Source organism: Spinacia oleracea, chromosome 6 (assembly GCF_020520425.1).
Source record: "Spinacia oleracea cultivar Varoflay chromosome 6, BTI_SOV_V1, whole genome shotgun sequence".
Taxonomy (NCBI): Eukaryota; Viridiplantae; Streptophyta; class Magnoliopsida; order Caryophyllales; family Amaranthaceae; genus Spinacia; species Spinacia oleracea.
The window spans coordinates 101,029,918-101,057,269 of NC_079492.1; the positions used below are offsets into that span (position 1 = coordinate 101,029,918).

The following is a 27,352-nucleotide window of genomic DNA, read 5'->3' on the forward strand; positions in this document are numbered from 1 at the left end:
CAAGATTATAGCTGGAGCACCCTGGTCTTCCGTACCCGAGATGATAGCCCTGAAAAAACCTGGTGGAAAACCTAAAGAATCCTCAGGAGGATGTAGAAACCCTAAATATGGGTGTTTTTGATTCCGAAGAAAACCATGTTCACTCATCCCCTTATTGATAAGCGCTTGAGCAATTGCAATTGTCGAAATCTCTCCCCTAAATACCCTGTTATTCCTAGTCAACCACAGGCCCCAAAGTGTACTAATAAAGTACACTATTCTCAGGCTGCGGTTCCCATCCTGGCGTTGAAATTGCCAGATATAAAACATAAACCATTCCGAAAAGGACATAGTTTCATTGAATTCCGAGTGGATAGCTAGGGATCAACTCCTCCAAACCTGTTGCGCAAAGTTACAAAACCGGAAGAGATGTTGTATGCCTTCTTCGCCACACCCACAAACATCACAGAGGATCGAGACCTGGATACCTTTTCGCCCCAGATTGACCTTGGTTGCCAATCCATTATGAAGAAGTTTCCACAAGAATAATTTCCACTTAGGATGGATACCCGAGGACCAAAGCATCTTATAAATGTTATTTTGTGGGACGTTTATCATATCAGAAGATTCCTCAACTGCTAGCATAGCGTAGGCAGTCTTAACCGTAAATTTACCCGATTTATGAAAGTCCCAATAAAGAAAATCTTCAGTATCCGAAGTTGGAAGTTCAAGACCAACTATTTTACGAGCATCTTGGAATTCAAAGGCTATCTGGATCCTCTCATGGTTCCAACCCGCACCCAGAGGATGAATGAAATGATGGACTTTCCAATCCTTAGCTTGTTGTAATGTAACGTGAGAGCTATAAATAGGAATTCCACCCAGGACCCACTTGTTACCCCCTGCCGAAACTTTCTTCCCATTACCAATTTTCCAACTGCAACCTCTAAGAACATTGTTGAAAGCTCTTCCCATGCCCCGCATACCCCAGGAGAGACGTCGTCCGACCAACAAAGCTTGTATCCCAGTATGCAAAGGTTTCAAGAATTTACGGTCAACCGTAGCAGCTAGCATATACGTGCTTCATAAGTAAGGCCTTATTCAAGCATGAAGCACTTCGAATGGCCAGGCCACCTAGCCCTTTAGGAAGCTGAAGAACTTTCTTACTAACCCAGTGAATCCCTTTAATTGACTTACTAGCCCAAAAGAACCGAGTTAAAATGGAATCAAGCTTGGTCGATATGGAAAGAGGAACTTCCATACAATTAAAAACATGGGAAACCATAGCAATAAGAACAGAATTGATAAGGATCAACTTTTGAGGTTGAGACAGATGACAAGAATTCCAAGCTGAAATCTTACCGGCAATCTTGTCAACTAAGAACTGAAAATTGGTATGCTTCTTCCCTACCAAATCAACTGGGACTCCAAGATGCATTCCAAAATTTTGAACCAATTGCATCTTAAAAATATCTTTGAAACCTTGTTGGTCAGCTACGAGCACTTATTAAGGAAACAAAAAGTAGCCAAAAAATTAAAGTGACAGTAAAACGTGAAATAAAATCTCTCTGTTGATTCCAAGTGGAAGTGAAATCAGGTTTTTATCTTCAAATGTGCATAGGGAGCCAAGAAAGGCCTAAACAATATGTAGTGGCAAAAATCATTTCATACTGTTATTCACAAAAGGTACACCATAATGATAATCAAATGATGATTCAAATTGTTTCTTTACAATTACATAAAAGTACATAGTTCTTTTAATTTGCAGCGAAGTAATGAACAACTTGAAATTTTCAATTATTTTGAATTTTTTTTTGTAATGCAGAGTGCAACAAATGCCCTGACGATACCTAATATACAATGATACATGTATACTGTATACAATCTATTCGATGATGATCCTGCCGTTAGTGAGTTTCGAACTAGTAACCACCTGAGCTCCCCTCACTCACCCAACTATTTTCAACCATCGGCTGAAATATGCTAAAAAAATCGCTACGTACAAATAGGCAAACAAATATACAATACTATAGCTGCTTTGGCTCATGCATCATCATATCCATGCACAAGCTTGCCTTCACGGCAAATATATACATTCAGAAGCAGAAATGCAATGGTAATAATGACTGAAAATCTTCTTTTTGCTGGGGAAGCTTAGATTGTGTAAACCTCCATTAACTTGAGAACGCTGATTAGAACGAACACACAAGTTGCAGGCATGATCATACTTAGTATTCAAGCATGAGAGAGAAGCGGAGCTATATGATCATTGGAGATATCAGAGAAACTAGGGACTCCGTGACCATCGAAATCTGAGCACTGCAATGGAGATAATGCAGGATCCATATAGGCAGTAATCAGCTCACTAAAGAACTGCGGCATTTCTGAATCATTTAAATCTTCTCTGTCCTTCTTTATCAAACTCTGAGAATATAAAACATAGGATGAACTCATGAAGCATGGCATTAAAGAAAGAAACTATCCAAATTCCAAAAGTCCCTAGGAATCAAGGGTTGCCACTACATATAATCATCCACATTCACTTGCTAGACATTCTAGTTTCTAGCTGTAACACCACAAGTCCCGTATTGGGAGAATGTCCTACATGCCTTAAGTTAAATGAAAAAGAAAGCTATAAGGTCACCAATCTCATGATTCATGAATATGAAATAAGTGTTGTGTATAAGGTTACCAACAGTATTGTTGGCAAATAATCAAGGACTCTGCATCCATTTGGGACACTGGGGTGAGACTCCATCTCTGCCCTTAAGGAGAGCATCAAATCTATTCCCCAAGCCCTCTTGAAGAATTCTGAAGAGCATCCATCAACATTTAAGTATAACATAATGTGATGCATTATTTAGATGCATGTTTCAAAAAAAAAATTGTTTATGAATGCTAGTTTACTGTTATAAATTACTTACCGGTTATGTAGCGAGTGTTGATGCATCTTAGGGTGTGTTCTCTTTAACTTATTTTGACTTATCTTAACTTACATTTTCTTAACTTGCGAGTACCTGAACTTATTGAAACTTATTTTACCTAAACTTGAATTATCTAAACTTATTTTGTCTAAACATATCTTAAACTTACATAAACTCATGGAAAATTTCAAAATTACCACCTTATAAAGTCCACCTATTCACAACTTACCACCTTATAGAATTTTAATTTAAAATTACCACCTTATAGAATTTTAATTTAAAATTACCACCTTATAAAATCACAAACCTTCAAAGTTACCACCTGTTAACGGATTCTGTCAATTTTTCCGTTAGTGGGGCCCACTTTTGGGTTTATTTATGTTTTCCGTCCAAAACTTCCACAACTTCAGAAACAAGATATGGAAGGCTACATTAAGAAATGGCTACAGAAAGGAATACATTCCCTATTGTATCTGCTGATCTTACAGAAAGGAATAGAAAAGGGTGAGGGGAAAGGATAGTTAAATCTAAATCCTTATTTGTTCAGTCGGCAAGGAGAATGAATCATCATGGGGAAAGAATCATAAGATTCAAACTGATTATTTTTCTCTTTGCTTATTTTTCTTTTATCAATTCACTCCTTGGTCATTTATATATCCTTACAGGAAATTTTAATGTCCTACGTCTTCATTGCCATTGTGTATCCTAGTTGCTCGTGTTCTGGAGAGTCTTGTTCCTCAGTTAAAACCAGCATGTAGTGTTTCTTTTTTAGTATAATTCTGTTTATATGCTGATTAAATTTTGTTTCCACAGATATTTGGCAACTACATCGTCTGATCATACAGTTAAGATATGGAATGTCGACAACTGTTTCACCTCGGAGAAAACTCTATCGGGTAAAGTGGTAATTTACCACTCTTAAAGTTGAACCTATCACATGGAATCCAACAACAATCACATCTCATTCCCTAAATCAGTTTAATGGTCTGAAATTAAAAAACCCCCAAATTCTACAACTCAAAAACCCTAATTTCACAATAATTGAATAACAACCCTTAATTCATAAATAAATACCCAATTTCAATACGAATTCAGCTTATAATAACTAGAATCACTTTCATATACCCCCAATGTGTACAACTAATCAATGTAAACAAAATCCCCAAATTAATTAGATATCCCCGAATTGAATTAAACCACCGAAATTGAAACTAAGTACCTGTTTTCTTCACCTTATCATGTTCGATTTGTTCTTGTGTTCCATTTCCAACCCATAACTTCTCTTTAAGCTAGGTTCTGTAAATGATTGAATTTGGGTGAAAATTGAAGGAGGGAGAAGGAAGGAGGGAGAATGTGTGATTCTGCTACAAAGAAGGTAAAGTCGTGGAAGTTTTGGAGGGAAAACATAAAATAACCCAAAAAGGGGCCCAACTAACGGAAAAATTGACAGAATATAAGTTTGAAGGTTTGTGATTTTATAAGTTGGTAATTTTAAATTAAAATTTTATAAGGTGGTAAGTTTGAAAAAGTGGACTCTATAAGTTGGTAATTTTGAAAAAATCCTAAACTTATTGCCTAAAATAAATGAATGAAAACAAGTCGAACAAAACTCGCCCTTAGCCCTACTGTATATATGTGATTGAAGTGTGCAATATGTGCTTAGTGAATCCAGGAAATGAAGAATATTATGAAGATCTGAGCATCATTTGCGACTTGCGAGAGAACAAGTTTCTGACAAAAACTTATTTTTTAGGAGCTTTGTGAGGCCTATAGAAACACCACATCTTCACCTCGTTTCATTCATGACAAAAAGTAGTTCCTAAAGTTGAATCCCCCATATGCAACCTAGTGCATCATATATTCCACATGAAAATCACAATTTCTGTTACACATCTATGTTTTTGCCATCAATTTCTAACACAACTTAGTACAAGGCCCCAAAAGGTAAACAAATGGTTTCAGAGCTTGGTGAAAGAGGGGGAAAGAGCTTCTGACTAGGATCATTGTCAGATGGGCAATGTGTATAATCTTCGACCTTAGGTAAACTCTGAACTACCAATGCTCCAATTCTTTACAGGTATATATTTCTTTTGGGTATTCTCGCAAATAAAGGCCGTGGAATGACCCTGTAACAAAAAGAACAATTGCGAGAGAGTGCAATCTTCTTTCCCATCTAGAGTGTGAGGATGAACTAGCTCATAATATTCACTACCAAAGGAACACATTATTTCTCACTAAGAAACGCACATACTTATATTCACTAGCTTGTGTATTAAAAGCATGAAAAACGGGATGCCTTTCTCCCATCCTATGCTTCATGGGTCACTAAAGGAGTCGACTCGAGATCAGAGGACTGTTTTGACTTTTAACAAACTAATTTGAAATTGATAGAAGATAAGAATCAAAGATCCTGGGCTTCCTTCCAGATGTTTCAGTTCCTGGTTGAACTGAATGTCTCTAATCTTCTCTTGCTCTCCTCGATACAATATCTGTTCTTGGCTAGCGGAACAATGCTAGCTAAGCATCCAGGACCAGGAGACCAAGACAATTTGGTCCCACTGTGAACTAGAAGGCATGCCAAAATGTTTTTCCTGAGGAGAACAGATTAAAATTCGTAACTATCTATTTTTGGAATGTGCTATAAAAAAGGAAGTTTGGAACCCGTTGTGCAGATGGATAAATACTTCCAGGTTTAAGCAAGTTGATTGTAAACAAGAATGACAGGAAAGCAGCCACACACAAGAGGATTGTAAAAACAAGTTTAGCAGGTTCTGTTTAAACCATAAGGCATGCAAGAAACCATATGATACTTAAAGGAAGTAGTAGCTTTGATCCAAACGTTACAATAAGGGGTAATATATAGAAAATTCCCACTGTAGATCTGTAAGGCTAAAAGGTGGGAAATGGAAAACATGGAAGTACACTCTATCAAATAGGATTGGTACCTTTGCTAGAGAATGTTAAGCCTGAGTTGGAGGAATATGAGGTTTCATTTGTTCCTGACTTCCTGTATGCCTCAATTTTGTTTAGTCTGATGGTTAGGAGACTTAGGACTAATAGGAGTTGGGCTTATTTGCCTAAAGTGAGTTTTCTTGGGAGCTGCATAAGGAAGGTATGCCAGGATCTTTAAATATAGTACAGAATTTTAGCTACTTTCGGGTATATAATAACTTAATTTTCAAGATAAAAAAGTTGCAAGTGACAACTTCCCTACGTAGCATCAAAGGTGTTTCACTGGTTACTGACTGCAAGATTAAGACTTAAATCATCGTCTCGGTCAGAGAGGTTATATTCCACATTTTACAAAATTACTAGCCATTTTAGCACTTGGGTGAGGTCAAATAATATCCTCCACTATGGAGATGGAATGTGAAAAGAGGGCATCCGAAAGCATTTTATAGCAAATCAATCAGAAAATGAGGATGCAAATATATATAGAAGAAACGAGACAAGTGTATGAAGCCTGAAAAGGTCAATACAAAAGTCAAATTAGCGCCTTTTGATAGCTAGCAGCTTCTGCTATCCAGAGTGCCAGATCTACTTTGTCAAGATCACAAGTAGGTAAATGTGTATGGCAAGCTAATTGACAATTTGACATAGGGGATATTTAGACAACCATAGGCACATTGCATGGAAGAGCGTACCTCAGCAGAGTATGCGACAAAGTTCGGCAGGAAACGTTTCCGGCAATACTCATTAAATAGAAGTGTAAGTACCGGAAGAGGGAAAATTAATGTTGATGCTGATGAAAGTTTCTTCACTGTAAAGATGCCCAGAGCGATAGCATGCATCAGCACCAGCGAAAATATCATGCAGTTATGTACGGTAGGCCAAAATTTACCAGCAGTTTCAAACTTCGGGGCATATACATAAAGAAACTGCAAGAAAAAAGGATAGAGCATTAGTCAAGGCTTCTTGTCAGAAACGCCTAAAAATGCAGGCAGCAGAAAAATGAACTTTTACAACTTTCTTGATTGATATGATATGTGAAGATAATCAAAAAAATTGTATTGATACCTGGTATCAAGAAAGAGTATGCTAGCTATTAGTGTTAATAAAGGAAGACTTATGTATTTGCAAATTGCAATCAGCTAATGCTGCTGAAACATCTAGCTCTATTTTCGTTTGCGTTCAGAATAAAAGTGACAGGTACACATATTATTAGAGTACAACTAATCTTGAGCGCAAACTTTATGTTCACACAGTTAGGGTCAGCAATTCATCTCAATTGTCTAAACCTACTGGGATATCTAATCTTGTGATTTCTTAAAAACACAACCTTCGCCCTGTGTTTCTTAGACTCTGGGGTAAAGATAAGTTCGTTTTTTGCATACATATTTTCAGGGACTCTAACTCATTGTGGTCAGGGTTCATACCATTCTAGGTGTCCAAGCATCAGATAAAATTCATAAAAGTAGTTTGTATAAAATAAATTTTCATATTTGAGTTCCTCTTTAAGGCCTTGTCTCTATCTTTCTTCCTTTCTGGGAGGTCGACTGGAAACGTGTTGTGGGGTATTTCATCTTGCCCTTTTTGCAAGTAGGTACTATACAGATTGAATATGGTTAAACACCCAACTTTTGCTACAGTCACAACCATCAGCTTCAATACTAAGCAACAAAAAACAGAAAGAACACTTTCCCATAACATAGGGACAATAATTCAGCTTAAAATAGCCAAAACTCTACCAGTGAGAGACAAGCTAAGACCAACAACAAATTAATAGTGAATCGCGATCTTCAGAAATTATAAGAAATTTGCTGGGATTTATATAAGGTGGTTAAAAAAAGAAAGATACTGAAATTACCTGATTTTTGAAAATTATGTATGCAAGGAGGAAGTACACCAACAAGAACGGCAAGATGAGCGGAGCCAGGAAAAAGTATGTAATACCCAAAAGTCCAAAAAACAGAATCTTGGGGATCTCCCTGTGGTAATAAATATATGGAAGTTCAAATTCATCGGAAGCTGTTCTATTACAGCAGCAACACTTTCGCAATAAGCTTTGGATAAGTTGAATTATACGAAAGAGATCAGATGATGTGCTGGTCCATCCCGAAGTGACGACATAAGCAATAAAGAAAGATGCCTACAGATAAAAAAAAACCAACAAAAAGAAATTGTAATATGATATCATGAGGGGTGTTAATTCCAACATTCAATAGCTCATTACAAGAAAGAAGAGTTACAAAAGCTCCCTTGCATATAAAGTAACATGCTGGAGACGCTGGACAGCAAGATTATATCAAATGAGACAGTCAGAGACTTGTCCTCGTAAATTCGTAATACTTATACTACCTCCGTTTTTTTGTTCAACTAACTTACTGTAGATACATATATTCATTATCATTATCATTACCCCATTGCCTCAAAAGGCTCCCGCAAGAAGTGGAGTAGGGGGGGTCAGGTGTACGCAACCTTACCCCTGCAATTGCAGAGAGGTTGTTTCCAATTGACCCAAAAGCAATAACGGGACGACCATCTTCTACTTCATGGAAAGGAAGCGAAGAGGTTTTAAGAGCCATTTTGATTTAGTCCATTACATCCCACGGCCGAAAGAACAAATGAATCTTTGGCTACATTGGAAATGGACATTACTGTAGATACATTGTTTAAGAAAATTACGAAAAAGGTGAGCCTGCATGAGATATGATAGAATAAAGTAGGAAAGTGTAAAAAGGTGGGCGAGAATAAGGAAAAGTAGGGGAGAGTGTGGAAAGGTAATATGTGGGGTAATAAGGTAATACTCCCTCCGTTCTTTTTTCTAAATGCATCACTTTGACTTTGCACTATTCATATACTAAGTTTGACTTGAATTTTTAACCAATATATAAAAATCAAATGTTATTATGTAAAATTTTGTTGGATTAGTCACAAACTCACAATACATATTTTAATAATATTAACTTTTTATAATTTTACAAATAGAAAAGTAGAGATATTTAATGGTTAAATGATGCACTCGCAAGTGTTCCGTTCCAAGCGATGCATTTTAAAAAAAAAAAAAAAAAAAAAAAAAAAACAGAGGGAGTAAGTTATTTTGGGGGACCAAAGAAACGAGAGGAATTATTTGGAAATTTTGGAATGAAAAGAATACAAAGAACCCTTTCCCAAGGAATAAAAAAAAAGACAAGTTAAAAGTTCCTCAATACACTTCTAGTCCTCAGTACACTAGTGATGAATCAACTTGCAAGAATTTACTGTCCAAGAGCTCCATTGGAACTTTAAGTCCTTGGGACAGGCAGCCACACACTTTGCTACTGCATGCTGACTGCCTGACTGTGGAAGCGTCCTTGAAGAAATTGTCTGGGCTTACCTAGATATCCACGGGCAGGCATGCAGCTAATAAGCACGACTACCTGTGTAGAGCTACTAGACCATGCCACATGGTCATGCTGTCACTTTTCTTGTTCATGTTTGGGATTATTAAATAGCATACAAGGGCCATTTCCATTCAGTGATTTTATGAAAACAAACTCGGGTTGTAGCTGTTGTACCATATGCAAAAGTTCATCTAAATGAGAATCTGTATGAGAACCGTGTTTTTTCCTCTTTTTGGGATTTCTGGAACAGGATATGTCTCAAATTTTGGATTCATGGCTTTACTTATTTTTGTGTCTTGTGTGTGCCTTTGCAATCTGTTAAAAAACCTTACATCAAATCTACAACTACATTTTAAGGGAAAATGCCTAAATCAATTGAACAAAACATCTTGGAAAACGGAAATTTTTAAAAAATCTTGCTTTATCCAGCAAGGTGGAAATGGCTATAAACATCAATATCATCCTGATGCCTCTGAATAAAGTCAATAATAAGACTCCGAGCAAGATACACTAGATATCTAAGTGTAAGACCCATGTAAGAGAGAAAGGGCTTTGGTAAATTCAATTGAGAAATGCTAGATTCACTCTCCATTTTCACTCTTCTTATACACTCTCCACAAAAGCTCAACAATTAACAAAAATTAAATAAACAAAAAACTCTTCCCTCCCCTTACGGCCCGTTTGGTAGCCGGTAATAAACGGTAGGTATGGGAATAAATCCTAGTGTTATTTGGAAAGAAATTAAGATCATGATGTACATGGTAATGAAATTTTGTCTCAAGCTTGGTGTTTTTCTTCATATATTTGCATTCCCATCTAATACCACTCCCCAAATGGTAATGGAAATTTATAAAGAAAAAGAGATAATTTTGAGTGAATTAGCATTACCATCGGAATAGATATTGATTTTCCTTACAAGTTTGCATACAAATTCATTCCCATTGACACCATTTATGGCCGTCTACCAAACGGGCCGTTAATGTCTCTCTCCTCCATTCTACCTTTCACTTCCCAACCGGATATTCACTTTTTCTGTCCGTGTCCAATGAAAACTTCCACGACCGAACTCATTTTCCAAAAAAACACGTTTTGAAGGGGGTATTCACAATAATAATAAAATAAATAAAAGTACGAACTACAATATCCTTGATAAAGAGCTCTTACCTGTGCTGGGACGGTGACTGCTAAATGTGAAGGAATGTTTCTGAGATCAAGGAGAACAGAAAAAAGGTTGATAAATGACCCAGAAAGCACATTAGCAAAAAAGATGTTCCATATAATGAACCAAAGGAACTTGTCACATGCACTTCTTTGTATCTCACTGAAAGATATATATCCTTGAATTGATGAAAGGAACTCCATGACAGGAGGCACCAGCTTTACAAATATCTGAAGAATAAGGTTTGGAAGATAGCCTGTGACTATTTGACGGGTCACTTTTCTGCAAGACCATACGCAAAACTTATTAAATGATGTTTTACAAGAAAATTGTAGGTTTAACTATGGGCCACAACATACAAGATGCATTGCTTTACTTCTAAAAAATAGTAATTTGGATGACATACTAGACATACAATGTCAGAAATCAAGACAGAAACATCAAGATAGCAACCAATTAACCATGTTTCACAATTCACAGTATGCAATACAGTAATTCAGACAAGCGGGGAAAAAAATACAAATATTTTGAATAAGTAAAAGCACACAACATATTAAAATTAGGTTTCGTGGTGCTGCTAAGCTAATATCAAGATTATTTTCATACAGCACTGAAAGGACAGGTCATGGAGAATAAAGAATGATAAACATCAACAAAATTTCAGGAGCTGAGGAAGACAGGAAGAATATTCAGGACAACTAAGAACTAAGGACAGTGAAAGTAACACACTAACACAGCAGGAAGGGAGTTCTCTTTATCTGGTCAGATTAACGGAAAGAAAGTCAACGGGAATATAGGGTCGAAACTCAACCGAAGCCATTTCAAGATATTTCTTATGCTAATAAATATACCATGAGAACATATCTCTTTTTGGAGAAAAATCAACTCATACTTTAACATAGTGGTCGTCATACACCTAATCAATAGCCACGACACCATGTATTAAATTAGGGAACAACCAATTTACACCAGCCCATTTCAAGACCCAGTTTAAGGAAATATGAAGTTGTTATTATATCAAAACCAAACTGCACAGTGTTACTGAAGTACTATAATTCAAGAAGCTTGAAGGAATGTACATATTAAATTGACATCATACCAGGCCTCTTCGTTAGAACAAGATCAGTGAACATCAAAAAGAACAAAACAAAGAGGCACCTTTAGGCCCAGTTAGAGAATATCCCTAGACCAAGAGAACCTGGGTAGCTCCATTTTGAGCTAATCCGAATCTGGATGTTTGAGAGAAATTCAACTTCGGCAGTACAGCTAATTTCCTTCCCCCCTAAAAGATACATTTGCAAAGAGATCCTTATGTTGTAGTATTACAGTTATAAACTGCATTGCCCAAGATAACCAAAAAACCTACCAATAAAAAGAAAGAAGAAAGATTTTAATGACCATTGATGTAACCATGATATGAAGGTCACATAGTGGATAAAAACCCATTAAGACTTGTGGGGTCATTGAAGCTTTCGTAAGCATGACCATCTCAATGTACTTTCTAATCTTCCAGAGTTGTACACCCATTTTTGGTGGTTGTCTAGTCCCTCTTACTAATTTGCATATTACACTACTCCTTCTCATGCACTTGAGAATAAGATGAGAACAGGATTGGTTGAGAAAAGAAATAACTAGGAAGAAAGTAAGTGTTACACCTATTGAGAATAGGATAAGGGAAATCGACTAAGGTGGTTTGGACATGTAAGACGGAGACCGAGTGATGCGCTGGTTAGAAAAAAAGGCTTAAAGAGTGGCAAAGTGATTGAATTGTGAAGCGTAGAGGGACACCTAAACAAACTTGGAAGAGGGTGATTGGGAGTGGTATGAGTTTATTGGGGATTGAGGAAGGGATGGCGTCTGATAGGGCGGAGTTGAGAGAGAGAATTTATGCCGAAGACATGATATGACTTTTGTGTTTTTGCAAACTTTTCTCCCTTTAGCTTGTTTTATTTTACCCACTTCTTAAAGGTTTTGTCAAACTCTTACATTTGTTGTTATTGTTAAATGTTAATTGATGAGCCACATTTATGTCGCTCTTAGCTTAGGATTTTAGTTCATTTTATTAGCATTTTATTATTATTTTTGCTTAGTTTTATCGTTTTTAGTTCGTTTATCGCATTTTTGCATTAATCGTAACATTTTCTCATCTTGCGTAGATTTTAGTCGTTTTTGCTTAAAACGTGCCTTTTGTGCGCATTCTCATTGCGTAAGGGTCGTTTTGAGCATTGACGTGTTTATAATGTGTCATTATGCTTGACGATGTTTAAAATGATTTTACGATTTGGAAAATTGCGATACGAATAAATAATACGATTTTTGATTTTCAATAATATGCTTTACGATTTCTATGTGCAGCGAGCCTTATGTGTGTGTGCTTCCATCAGCCTTGCAAGCCATTAGTTGCTGCAAATGAACAACAACAAGCCACAACCTAGCAGCAGCCACAAGTGCACGAAGAGCCCAGCATTGCACGCGCACAGCCAAGCAAAGGCAGATCAGAATAGCAGCAACAAGGCACACACAGCAGCCTTGTGCACTCGCCTTTGTAGCAGCCAAACACTTGCCTTTGCAGCAGCCTCATATGCCCTCCAATGAGCTCCCTTGCAGCCTCTTGATAGCATCAACAGCCCTGAGTATTGCACGCAAGAGCAGCAGCCAAGAATTGAGCAGAATGCAGCGCAACACAGTGCAAGCACGCGAACAGCTGCAGCAGCAGTTCTGTTCAGTCGCACAAGGAGTGCTGTGCGGTCGAACAGGACCTGGTGTGCGAGCGTTTAACAGTGCTCGAGCGCACAGATAGGCAGGGAGAGATCAGTAGCTGCTGAGTTTTTGCTGTGCGACCAAACATCATTTTGTGCGACCGAACAGGCCCTTGTGCGACAGAACATACCCTTTGTTCGATCGCACAAGTGCGCGGGATTGCTGTTATAAAAACTTAAATTCGCAGCATTGTGGAGATTACGTAATTAGTTAGTTTTCATTTTCAGATTTCATAATTAGAATTCTAGAGAGAGAATTAGTTTAGGGCTTAGATTAGAGATTAGGATTAGGATTCTTAGCTTCAAATTCTTAATTCTTAGTTGAATTCAAGCATTAAAATTCAGATTTCTTTTCCCTTTCATTTGAGTTTTGTTCTTCAATTTTGTTCTTCAAGTTTGATGCAATTTCTACAATTCAAGGTATAATTCTACTTTTCTTTTTGATTTGTTCTTTAATTCTTTAATTGCTTCATTAATTTCGTTCTTGCTTAGATTTCATTGTTGAATTCTTGAATTAGTTTCATGTTTTGAATTTTCTTGATTTTTCCCCCAATTTTGATATTTGAATTTTCTGATTTTCTTTAATTCAATTAGTTTCTTTAATTCAATTAGTTTCATGATTAGGATTAATTTTAGTTTAATTTTGATGTTAATCATGCTAATTGAGTAGTCTTACTCTAGAGGTTAGGGGTGAAGCCTTGGGAATGAATTTGGGGAAATTGTAGGAAAATTCATGGTTGATGTTGGGATTAAATGTGAGTTGGTGATAGGATGTCCATGACTAAATAAGTAGTAGTTGCAAATGCTAGTTGATTAGAATTGATTGGAAAGCATAGTTTAGGTTTGGCAAGACATTGTGAACCTCTCTTATGCAAGTGAATAGTAGTTCTTATATGCAAGTGGTCTAGTTCTAGGACTATGCGAAAGCTTTTCTATAGATTAGATGCTTCGCGTGCTCCATCCGAGAGGTGGCGAGCACGTCATTAGTTTCTATTTCCCTATGCACCAAGTCTTTGCATCATCATGATTGTTTTGACCTTGTTCTTCCCTTAAATCAATTTCCATTGCCGATTCCCGAAATCTCTAGAATTTCTTTAGTTGTTCATTATTTCATACTTTTCTTGCTTTCATTAGATTAATTCAAAACTCATTTTCCATTCGAACTAGCTTTTGAACACATTAGATTGAAAAGTCAAACATATTCATTCTCTTGGGACGATCCCTATGCTTGCCGCTATAGCCAATATAGCCGGTTAGTTAGGAGTTTATAAATTTTGTTTGATTGAGGTGTACTCATTCAACGACGGAAAATACCTTTATCATTAATCACTTTTTTCTTCGCTTTTATTTTATTTTTACTTTATATTGTTTCAAATTGTGTTTTTATAACAGTTTGTTTCTTCTTTAAACCAACATTGTTTTCGTGTCCCTTGTTTTTCTTGTCTCACAACCCTCACCCTTACTCTTTCTTTTCAACTACTTTTTGTGTGTTTGTGTGTTTGTGTGTTTACTTTCTTTACCATGAAGTTGGAGTCAGAAAGAAGCTTTTGGCAAAAATAATCTCATGCACTTGTAGATTAGTTTCATTTAAGATATAACTTTCACTACAAGTTGAGCAAGTTATTGGAATATACGAGCCTCGTGTTCACTCCAGGACTTGATTCAAGCCCACTTCACTATTGTATCTGTCAAGTCTACTGAAGCAGTTAGAGGACTAAAGCCTAACTACGTTTGTTACTTGTTAGGTTGTTATGATGTATTCATTAGTATAAATAGTGTAGATTAGACTTTACATTTGATTAGTTCATTACTTTCCTTGGAAAGACTTCAATTCAAGTAATTAATATGCAAAAATGTAGTCTGACAAAAGCCTGAGAGCTCTTCAAGGTAGCCTTCAATGGCGACTTCAACAATCCTTCTTCCTCTTTGATTTCTTCTCTCCAAATCTTAAATTCTAACACAGTTTAAGGTCCAATTATAATGATGATTAAAAGAAGAAAAAAGATTACGATTCTAGAAGTTTTTCTATGACAGGCAGATTGAACTAGCAATGTTCACAGAAATCACGAGATGGCATAATCACTTACGCGGTTAAAATGCTTGCCAGGAAGGGGAACCAGACCTCCAGTTGGGACAGATTGGCAAGACTTTGCACTAGTACAACTGGTATAAGAAATAGAACAGTCAGAAGTGTGCTTGCGACTATTATCACCACTCTAGACATCCATCTTTGCAAGAACGTTGCTTGGAAAAATGGCCAGTACACATCATCTGGCTCAGGGGCTTGCTCCGTAACCCATTCTGTAGGTTTCTCAGATTGTTGTAAACGTGAAGCAATTGCAGCACCAAATCTAGATCTGAAGAATACAAAAGCAGAACGTACTTCCTTCACCATTGACAAAAGTACAAAACAAAGATGTCAGCAATCACAGACGACCACCATTATGTAACTATGTAATAGACTGAATATTTGGTGAAAAATCTAAAAGAAGATGAAGATTTTCATGATAATCTGGAAAATAAATATACTTGACAGAAGACTAATATTGGGGAAGACACCAAACTAGGGGAAATGGATAATTGATTGTAGTGTTGATACAATTAAATCATCAACAATGGTTTTACAATCCAAGGCCTTCAAGTGTCAGGGCATTCCCAAACTACAAGCAAACAAAGCAAAATAAAAGTCTCAATTCTCTGATTATGGTTCTCACTTATATCCTCCATATATACAGATATTCTGCTTCTTTTTTCTTCCCTCTCTACTCTACCCAGTCAACTTATTCCCCAAGCTACCACATAACAAAATCATAATGCAATACCAAAAGTGCCCTTATGCGACTATTACACACTATACACTATTTGAGAAGACTGGCAATATTAACTTGTGTGGAGATAAAGTCAAATTAACATCATCCACTGACTTAACCTATTCACCTAATTATCATGACTGGTGGTCTGCATGCCAGGAATGAACAAAAAATTAAACAGATATAGTTAATCAGCAAAAAGTGGGGGAATAAAAGAAATTAAATATACCAGGTTTTCATTTCAGGTTATATTTTAACATTAGAACAATATTGCATGCTGATAACAGGGGAAAAGGAGATTATTGCATGATTCTGTACTATCCCTTGCCAGACATTAGAAACTTAGAACTAAGGAATAAACAAAAACTAGAGCAACTGAAAGCATTCCCTTGCTGATAACTGTTTATTTTTGTAGCCGTATATGGAACAAAAAATACTTTTAAGTTGCCAGGTAGGTCACTCAAGATGATGAAAGTCCGAAAGAAGGTGCTATATCGAAAAGTAATGTACAGTTTCTTCATCCAAGCAACAACGTCCAAAACCCTGGCAACTGAAACCTTTTAGCACTTGGAGTGGCATCATGACTCATAGACTCATAGCAAAGGGAAAAAATGCCACATCCCATTCTAGCTCCGGTGTTCTCATAAAGCTCAAAAAAAAATCTCCCATGCTAACAACCAGGGCATAATTAGAAGGGATGCACAAGTTATCCAATGTAGGAAAGGGCCAAGATTTTTCTTAGGCCAACCCCATGTCACAATTTGGAAAACAATTTCTTGTATAAAAGGTCTGAAGTGTCATGTCCACTCATGTCTAAGGATCTGGTTGAGTTCTTAGTTTCCCCTGAAACCTTGTAAGAAGAAGTCTTATCAAAGGAGCTAAGTCAAATTTGCCTATACTCCAGGCCTCCAATTCTACTAGTGTGCAAGATCTCTCACTCTAGCCCTTAATATTTTCACAAGGCTCAAAGATCTTCCCCCAAGCTAACAATCGCAGGAAATATATAAGAACTAAGACTACCATATTTCATCCATTGTAAGCACCAACCAAATGACCAATGAGTCCACGTTCTAAAAAGAAGTCTAAGGTCCAGGGATTGAGAGTTAAGTCCAATTCTTGGTCTTAAGCAACCAAGCCTCACAAGTCTGGATGGAAGACATTAAATGCCACTCCACCACAAAATCTGGATACTACCCTACTAATAAAATCTCAAAGCTCCACCACAAGACATTAAAGTTCAAAGCTCTCCGTTAGTAACATGCACTGGGACGTTTTCTGCCTGAGTGGCAAACCAAATCATGGGTTGAGTGAGAATTTCATCAGGAAGATGTACTTCCCTATGCAGCATGATACACTCATATTCATGCACATAGTCACATATTCACGAAAAAAGAGAGAAAAGGTGGCAGATTCTTGCAGAACTAGTACTACCTCCGTTTCACATGCATCATTTCTTTTTTTTCACGTATTCCAACACGCTTCTTTGGACATATCTCTAACTACGTATAAGTGAAAATTATAAAAAGTTAATATTTGGAATCCTCGCATTGATATGGATTCAACAAGATCTCAATTGACTATGTTTTTTTCTTACATAATGGTGAAAGAAAGATTGTCAAAGTTGGTTGATAAATAGTGCCCAAATAAGAAACGATGTAAGTATTGCGTAACGTAGGTAGTTGTACACAAATAAGCACAGATGCATAATAAAAATCTCAATTCTAGGGTCATGCTTAAGAACATCAGCCTCAAAGAGGCTCCCGCAAGAAGCGGGGTAAGGGGGGGTCGGATGTACGCAACCTTACCTCTACAAATTGCGGAGAGGTTGTTTCCAATTGACCCAAAAGCGATAAAGGGACGACAACGGGACGACCATCTTCTACTTCATGGAAAGGAAGCGGAGAGGTTTTAAGAGCCATTTTGATTTAGTCCATTACATCCCACAGCCAAAAGAACAAATGAATCTTTGGCTCCATCGGAAATGCTTAAGAACCTTAACAAAAAATTATTATTTCTAAAACAATCACCTCTCATGCTTTCATCTAATTAAATTGTCAACATATCTTATATATAAATGGAAGAGATACTACACTGTTGCTTCAACAAATGAACACTTGAGTTATATTAACATGTCCGGTATATTTTAAGTAGATCTATGTTATGAGCACCACTGGCAATAACCCAAAAACAGTAGGAGATAGAGGGTAGAAAGTAGGACATGTGTAAGAAATGTAGGAGATAGAGTGTTGTGATTTGTGAATGGGGTTTATATAAAAAAGTAGGAAAGAATGTTGTAAGTGGGTAAAGTAAATGGGTGGGAGGAAGTGTAACCAATTCAAGGAACTGACTGAAGTGGAAAGCGTAACCAACTTAAAGGAACAGAGGGAGTACATGATGTAATCTTAATCCTGCAAAATGTAAAATTTAGCCAGCCCTTAATGAACCTACGCGCCAAGTCACCTGCAATGCGATTTCTGTATATCTTTACTCTACTTATCTCTTATAAATATCTTGGCGCTCTGAATACTATCTAGCAACTGGAAATGAGCCTCTTGTTTTCCAATAACTTATCTTGTAGAAACCCATAGCTGTATAAAGCAGTACCAGGACACAAGCTTTAAATAATACATTTCCTCTTTCCTCAACTTCTTGAATTTCCAGTGTACAGCAAATGAGACAAGACATTTACAAACAGCTAGCTAACGAGCTCGGTTAAAGCTCGTTCATCAAGAAGTTGAACAAGCTCGAGCAAATATTTAATGCTTGTTTACTAAACGAGTTTTACTCGAACAACATCATGTTCGATTCATTAGTGTTCACAAACAGCTCATTTATAGCTCGTTGGTTGCTAGTTATAGCTAGTAAATATTTTTAATAGAATAATATAAAAAAATATGTTTCCCTAAAAATTATATTTATAATTTAATTATACAATATACATTATTTAGTATAATAGTAAAGTACAAGTTTTGTATGGTTAAAAAAGTAAGTTTTTACCTATTAAAACAGCTCTATTTTATCTTCATAAAAAGGTTGAGTTGCAAAGCTCGTTTTCTAAAGCTCGTTTAAAGCTTGTTCAGTTTGAGATTGAGCTTGAAATACAAACGAGGAAGCTCAAGCCGAGCCCGAGAAAGTATTTTATTAAACGAGCCCAGCTCGAATTACGCTCGTTCAAGCTCGAGCACCAATATTCCTTAACAAGCTTAGCTAAATAACGTTATTACTAGGCTCGACTTGACTCATTTGCAGCCCCTAGACACATCACATCATCATACGTTATGGGGTGATAAATAAATCTACAATAAATTGATATCCCCTAGCTTAGTAGAATATAATGATTTGGCGAAAGACGAATCTAGAAGGATTTTGCCAAAAATAATACCACCAGTCAACATCAAAGCTTCTCGCCATGCATAAGATTGGATTATAGCTCTACTTAATGACTTATAAAATAGTAAATGGCTTAGCAAATTACAATGACATTTCACCAAAGCAAGAACAAATCATCCCCTAGGTCTTTGTCACGAATGCATCTAAGTTAGTGAAGAAGTCCGATACTCATATAATCATATGGCATACTCCAAAAGAATAGGAAACAAGTATGAGGTGAGACCAATGTGAAACCATATTTCTAATTGAAACTTAATCTGAGCAGTCAGACAACAAAGTAGTTCACGACATACTTGCCCAGAAAAAGAAGCATCCCACTGCTCTGTTATCAGGCTCTCTTCTAGATCCCCGTTCTCAAGATTAGATTTTTGCACTCCAAAGGAATCATCAAATCTGGAATATTCTTTGACAGGTTCTGATTGTTTATGCTTGAATCTTCGATAGATTTTCTTCACGTAATCCTAAGAAGAAATACAAGCATATATCAGAGATCGAATTTCAGAATAGACGTATGAAGCTTAAAAGATCGATTGCCTTAACAAAAAATATACAAGCACATAGTAGTACAACTCAAGCAACATTCACTATCTCAATTTATAAATGCAAAAGCAAGAGAGAGAAATGGAGAAAACCTATCACAAAGGGGGGAAAAAATTGAATACTCAATTTCATTGTTTTGAAGGTCGTGCCTTGGCGCGATAGTCAAGTGTCTACTTGCTATCGGTTAGGTCATGGGTTCAATCCCCGGAAACAGCCTCTTTATGGAAATAAGGGTAAGGCTGCGTAAATGTGGACCTTCCCCATACCGTGCGCTAATTCACTAAATAGCAGGAAGCTTGTGCATTGTGTACATCCTTTGTTCAATTTCATTATGTTCCAAGATCAGTAGGGCAAGGGAAGCATCAATTACAAATTACTTGTAGAATAATATCCCAAACTCCTAACAGAAGTTATTAGTTTACCAAGCATAACAAAGTAGTAATCCAAGATCTACAGACCTATATTGTATTCTAACTACACGTAGAAACGTAGAATATTTGTTCAGAGATATCCTACACACTACCAAAAAGAACAATACAATGCCCTACTATAAGCAACACATTACATTCCCAAGCATAAAAAGGTCATCTTCCAGGAGATAATAACTAAATAACCTAATCTTTTCCAGATATAACTCAGAAAATAAAAATTATAAGGTACAATTGTACCCAGAAACTACCAAATGCATGCCTTTATTCCTCCAGTTCTCCAAAACTCTTGCGATTCCCATGTCTGACATGTACTCCACACCTCAAATCCTCAATGGATAGAGGTACTTTATGTTTTTCCTTAAAGTATAATGTGAAAGCATATAAAATTTTCAGTATCCATGGCAGGTAGCTCTTAAGAATCCGACACTCTCAGTCTCCGTTTGGTTTGGTGTAAAACATTTTCTGTTAAAAATGATTTTCCATGGAAAACATTTTCCAAAGGAAAACACAATTCAAAACTAGTTTTCCTTTGTTTGGTTCCTTAAAAGAAAATCAATAGAAAAAAGAAAATGGGAGAAGATGAGTGAACATTGAGGGGGAAAAGGAAGAGGGGGTAAGGAGGAAAGATGGAAAAGTGGTTTCCCTACCTTTGAGGGAGTTATGGAAAAAAAAATTTCATCCCTTGTCAAACCCAACAACATAAAAAGATTGAAAAGAGGAAAATTGTTTTCCATGAAAACGTTTTACACCAAACCAAACGGAGCCGCAAAGAGTCTGAGCAACATAAATTTGCGTTTAAACCTCCCATATGTACTTTTTTCCTTGCAAATTACCCAAATCAAAGAAATTAAGAAACAGGCAATATCCCATTTGCTGTAAAGAATGATATGTATACATTAAATAGTAGACATAACGAACAGACATCATATGACATGTATCATTCAAGCAAGACGAGCATGTGACAGATGTCAAAGATAAACTGAACAAAATGAAACCTAAAATTCCTTCAACATCAGGCTTGATACATAGTCATTCCATCACCGGGGTCTGTTATGTAGCATCCTCTGAACGGGCAAGTGATTGATAGGCTAATTTTACTAGTAACAGATCCTTCAAACAGATAAAATGATGGCTTGTTACATACTATCCTGGGCTAAAAATCTTCATTACTTGCATGTTCCTTTGATGTGTAAACCATAGTTTCCTTTATGCTTAAAGAAAATTAAGAACTAGAACATAGGTAAGTGCTGATCGGGGGAATGAATAGATTGCAATGCAGTCAAGTAGACATCATATTTGTAAACAAAAGAAATTGGACAATAGACTTAGGCTCAAAATACGTGAAGACAACAATAAAAGGATGAATATTTAAATTTAGCAAAAGGACTTACAATGAGAAAGAATAATCTATTTGTCCGATGAATCACCACATGAGATAAATAAGTAGACGAATGATACTCCTTAAAGAAATTGCCAACACTCTCACTCACACTGCTCCCTGGACTTACAGGGATCCCACGTACTAATATTGTATATTGATGTGGCTGAGGTTTAGATGAATAAAAATATGCATTCCTCTTCGAAGAAATGTAATCATATTCCTGCAGAAAAACAGGTATTTGAGATCCAATCAGAACATCATTGTCTAGCAAAGAATCTATCACATTAAGTCATTACATATCTGATATCACCAATCAATATCCACAGGAGAATATGACGAAGCATGATCAGTCCAAGCGAAAAGGTATAAATTCAGAGAAGTGTTGACCACTACTTGCAAATAAGCGTAATTAGCAGCGATAACTGCAAATCATCCCTCTAGAGTCAACAAAAAGATTTCAATATAGTACTTGACGAAAGCACTTTTGCATACTCTTATGCATGTGAGCTTCCTTATAATAGACTATGGTGAATACCATGAGTGTGAGTACGTGACTGTTCTCGAGTTTTCACTAGAGATATAAGCTCTAGTAAATTTGCAGTCGCTGAGAGATGGCAGCTTGATGATTATTTACATATTGGTGGGTAGTTGGCTTATGTGCTAAAACCGCAGAGAAGAGCCTTTTCTTTGAGTTACTTGATAAGCATAATGCTAGTAACCTCAATGAAAGAAGAGACTAGCAATAATTAAATCCTTAACTCAGAAGAACTCAACAGCAAGAAACATCATCATCAACAACAACAACCAAGCCTTAGTCCCTAAATGATTTGGGGTCGGCTAACTTGAACCGATTACAGCAAAAAGCATCTTTTCAAATGACTCCGATGACATTCACATTGATGTCAATGTCGTCCTCAAACAGAGTAACACGAGAAACACTGTGGACACCAACAACAAAAACATCTAGTGTTTATGACACTTGGGCATGGAACAACAAACAGACTTTTCTTACAAAATCCACACACAAAAAATGTATGTAGTATAACTTACATGATAAAGAAGAAAACAAACAAAGACAGTAATCAAGTATACAGCAGTACAGTGTGCCCACAACCTGCCATAGAAACAAACTCCATAAGTAAATTATTCCACTTTACTGAGCTAACTGAGAATAAGAGCGACATAATCAGCATATTTTTTTCAGAAAATGAAGAGGAGTCGTAGAATTTCCTAAATGTAATTACATTTTAGACCCATTGTTGACATTGGAAATGGTAAATAAATCCAGGGTTTCACCGGAGATGGCAGTAATATCAAATGCTGCAAGCTGCGTCCCAGCACAATTTATTGGAAGAAGAACAAAGAGCCCTATAATCCCAGCGAAAGAAAATATTTTCAAACTGCGAAAAAGTGCAGCATAGAAAGTTAAAAACTTCAAGAAGAAAAAAGGACTCTTGATCCCAAATAAAACCTCAAGAAAACAATATACAGATCATTTCTACATTATAACAAGTAATATAACGTACATTCTCAAGAATAAATAAATAAAAGGATTTGTAGCACCTCATTCAGAAAGTTGCATCAGACAAATGGTAAATCAGCGATAAGGAGTGAAGCCTGGATCTTACATCTATTAGATATTCAATGTAAATTGATACTGTGACGAAATTTCCTGTAACTATCTATTATATGATGACTTGTACAATGGTTAGCAACTTAGCACAAACATATACCTTGACCTTATCAATTCATCGCACTACTATTGTATATTTGTCATGGTAATAGAACTAAAATGACCCATATATAAGGTTTTTCAATAATGGTTTTAAACATTGAGACGCTAACAGGGTTCAAAGAGACAAAATGGAAAAATCAAAAGTTTCCTATGAAGTGCACTCCAAAAGACTGATGACTTGAACTTGATACCACAACTTTGAGGTTCCATTTTTGAGATACAATGCTGATTGATGCATACTTTGATGCTACACAACCAATGCTCCATTCATAAATTTAAGTCCTAATCCGAATAATGGAGGACCTTGGAATGAAACCATCAAAAATTTACTGATAAAAAGGGAATCACAGATGCCGTCACTGTGATTGCCTTTTTTTGTTCTTCCTTGGTAATAACTGGCTGGAAAATTGTAATGATATCATACCTTTTTACAAAAAAATATTAATTTTTAGGTCCCAAATTATGTCGTTTTTTACCCCTATTGTACCAGACTCTCGGTGACACCGATTCCATTATTGAAGGCAATAATTCAGAAATTTTATTTAAGGCATAAAACATCTGTCTTGAATAACTGAAGTTCCAAAATTTCATCAACTATATTTACCAGAGGACAATAATCCTTGTGAAAACTACAGCATCCAAGCCTGAAGTTGACAATAACTCCTCTTCAGTAAGATTCCATGCTTTTTTCACCCAACCAGGGGAAGGTATCATCCGTCTTAGGCGGATATGAAGATTCTTTTCAATTCCATTTGCAGCCAATAAGCGCGGTACATATACATAAAGATACCCTGGCTGTTTTCTTAAGATGGAATAAAGTGCAAAGAATAATATACAGAGAACGGAGTTTATTCCAACAGATGTCAGAAGAGCAGAAACAATCATTTCTGGAGGGTATCCGTATCACTGATTATCTGTAAAGAACTTGCAAACCTGCCATGAGAAACAAATCATCAGTCACACATGCAACATAATTGAATAAGATTGATCAACATAGAACAGCAATTTCATCACTGAAAGATTTCAGGAGAGAAACTTTTAAGCAAACTGAAAACAGGAAGTCTGCCCTAAAGCATATACCGTAAACCAAAAAGGAAATGCATTCAAAGGTAATTGCATTTAAAAGAAGATGAAGAGGTTGAGCAGTGTGCATGTATATGAGGACCATACTATACCATTATGCAACGCCTCTAAGGAATCCTTATTACCTTTCCCTGTACACACATCACCTTTGAGATCAAGTACCCTTGTGGATAGCGGTATAAATTCACTGATACATTTAGCAAACAACACTTCAACTATTGAACACACTCAATAAAGTTTATAAACCGCGTTCTTCGGGCTCACCTCATAAAAGAGTCATATTCATGTCATTTTATTTCATTCATGTTCAAGAAAAATTCATTTGCATAGTCTACATAATTTTTTATAGGGATGGGATTTAGGAGGATACGCATACACCTTGTATAGATATCACATCAATTGCAAGCCAGATATTAAATATTAATAGGATTTAGTTACTTCCACACAAGGTGAATATGCAAGGATGTGGCAAAAATAACGATGTAACTACGTCAAGAATTTACTCTATATTGATCCAGTTTCAACAGTTGCTCACCTGCATCATTTCCATTGTTTTTCTTTTGTTTTTGTAAGGTTATACTCCATACAGATGACAGCTTTTCTGATAGCTTATGCATGTCTCCCTATAGCTTCCATAAGCTATCTATTTGTTTCCTCCTTCTCAAGAACCATCACACCGCGAAGCTATCTCATTGATCATGGTCAATAACCCATAAGCTAACTTAAACTAAACATAAAACAAAATGTAAGTGAATCTAGAGTAATTCCAGAATCAATAAAAACCCATCATTTTCTTTCCAATAAAAAACACGCATTGATCTCCTTCTACACCGCACTCGAGTTAATAGGTAATCATGATCCCCTCCCTCAGTTTACAAACTCCCCAATCCAACCAAGTTAACTCACATATTATCAATCAATCAATAATTCAAACCCAATAACTAATGATGGACCAAGAGTAGAACTAACTAATGGACCAATCTCAAATACCCAAAATCAAAGCATAATCGAAAATACAATTAATTCCAAGCAAACATCATTTCAAGCAGCTGTTATGCAGAATTACAATGCAATGAAAAGGGTCAACTATTAATTAAACAACAAAACATGAAAAAAACTAAGCAATTTACTTAATTAGTAGTAAGGAAACAATTCCAATCAAAATATCCAGTTATAAATAAAAAAATACAAACTAATTAACAGAAAATAACAAAATTCAAACCTTTTTTTTTTTGGAACATCAAAATTTGCACTTATTCAAGAAGTATGGGTACCCCAGAAAAGGGGATTAGTTGTTTTGTTGATAGTTGATGGAATTACCACTCAGCAATTCAAATAACTTTTGGATACTCCACCCTTTTTATACCAAGTTTTTTTTTCTTTGATTTGTTTTTTTCTGTTGGTATTTTCTGTTTCCTTTTGAATATTTCTAATGCCAAGTTCCATGGTTGAAAAAGATCTAACACATGCTCAATGTCGACTGTGAAAGTTAGAAAGAGAAAAGTCTTTGCTGGAACGTAGTGCTGTAAAAAAACCGGTAAAACCGAATGGAATCCGAAATCGAAAATCCAAAAGTTAAATCGAAAATGAGGAGAACTGAGCAATTTTGATGGTGCAGACGTGTGCACGTAGCTCTAGGTGCATCGGGATCAAAACGACTAACACTAAACACAAAACGCGCGTTTTTATTAAATCCCGAGATAAAAAAAACACTTTCCTTAAACAAAAGAACAATTCCCTTGAACAAAAGAACATTAAAGGTTTTGTTCTTTTCAACTATGTTTTTTGCGTTTTTATTTGATTCGTTGTTATTTTTGCCATATATATTCTTCTGGGTTTTATGTTTTGAATTCAAACTATGAAGAGGAGAGAGAAAGTGTGAACTATGTTTTCTTAAATGGTTTTTTAGAGAGAGAAAGTAATGAAAATTTCCAAAAGTTCGTTGATTTTTCTACTTCAACATCAAATTAAATTAATTTTTCTTCTTCAAATCTGAATTCTGCAGCTGGTAATCAGGTTTTGGAGGTAATTTTTCAATTTTGTAGTAATAAATTGTATGTTTTGATGATTTTGATTTTGTAATAATCGTGTTTTTGATGATTTTGACTTTTTTGATGATTTTGATTTTGTAAAAATCGTGTTTTGATGAATTTGGTGATTTTAATGAATCAAATTATGTAATAACACGCTGATTTCGTTGAAATCGTTGATTTTGAAGATTTTGATAATGTAATTACGATTTTTTTCCAGAAAAGAAGAGTTTAACGTATTTAAAGAACATATGCTCGTATCAAAAGAACAATTTCATTATAGTAGAAAAATAGACCATTTGCGTTTCATAATTTGTTCTTTTATTTTATTGTGTTCTTCTTTTTTATTATTTTCAATTTCATTGGCGTTTGATAATTTATTTTTAGTTTTTTTGTGTTATTTTTCGTGTTTCTTTTTATTTATCCTTTGTTCTTTTGATAGTGTTATTTTTCTGTTATTATACATGTTAACTTATTATTTTTTCAGATATTATGAATAATATGCTTGATAATTTATAACTGAATGATGCTATTCAGAATCATATGCTATTGTGGGACACGGTACTTGACTTGTTCTTTTAGTCTCTATATTTGTTCTTTTAGTCTTTTCATTTTTTTTTTTGATAAGTCAGAGTAGATTTCATTGCTCAAAAGAGAACCAGATTACAAACAAAGTCCACAGCCACACAAGTTATGGAACAGCTAACATGACATCAGTCATGAGAAGGAAAAAAACAAAGCCTAGATTGTACATTTGTTCTTCCACCAATTCTGATCACTAGTGCTAGATTGTTTAGTACCTATATGA

At 35.9% G+C, this 27,352-nt stretch overlaps 1 protein-coding gene across 4 annotated transcripts; it reads right to left on the reverse strand.

The window, feature by feature from the left end:
• Positions 1–1,676: 1,676 nt before the first annotated feature.
• LOC110785043 (CSC1-like protein At1g69450) lies at positions 1,677–25,996 on the reverse strand. Of its 4 annotated transcripts, none has more exons than XM_021989484.2 (12): positions 25,737–25,966; positions 25,050–25,198; positions 24,036–24,364; positions 22,941–23,096; positions 22,747–22,810; positions 21,707–21,916; positions 19,638–19,805; positions 15,232–15,530; positions 10,391–10,667; positions 7,711–7,992; positions 6,548–6,781; positions 1,677–2,403 (listed from the first exon to the last, which is right to left on the reverse strand). In XM_021989484.2, the coding sequence occupies exons 3-12, from the start codon at positions 24,314–24,316 to the stop codon at positions 2,215–2,217; spliced, it is 2,160 nt and encodes a 719-aa protein (XP_021845176.1). In that variant the 5' UTR covers positions 24,317–24,364; positions 25,050–25,198; positions 25,737–25,966; the 3' UTR covers positions 1,677–2,214. The 4 variants fall into 4 exon arrangements, with proteins under 4 accessions (XP_021845176.1, XP_021845175.1, XP_021845174.1 ...); XM_021989483.2 differs by having other exon boundaries at positions 25,050–25,241; XM_021989482.2 differs by lacking the exon at positions 25,050–25,198 and having other exon boundaries at positions 25,737–25,996.
• Between the last annotated feature and the right edge of the window lie 1,356 nt (positions 25,997–27,352).

What these genes read in the sequence shown, in the direction of transcription:
- LOC110785043 (XM_021989482.2), bottom strand. Translation starts at nt 24,316, where the DNA reads ATGATTGTTTCTGCTCTTCTGACATCTGTTGGAATAAACTCCGTTCTC. An exon ending in ACATAATTTTCAAAAATCAG is followed by an intron (nt 6,782 to 7,710) that starts GTAATTTCAGTA and finishes TTTTTCTTGCAG; the next exon opens with TTTCTTTATGTATATGCCCC. An exon ending in TTGTCGCATACTCTGCTGAG is followed by an intron (nt 2,404 to 6,547) that starts GTACGCTCTTCC and finishes TTATATTCTCAG; the next exon opens with AGTTTGATAAAGAAGGACAG.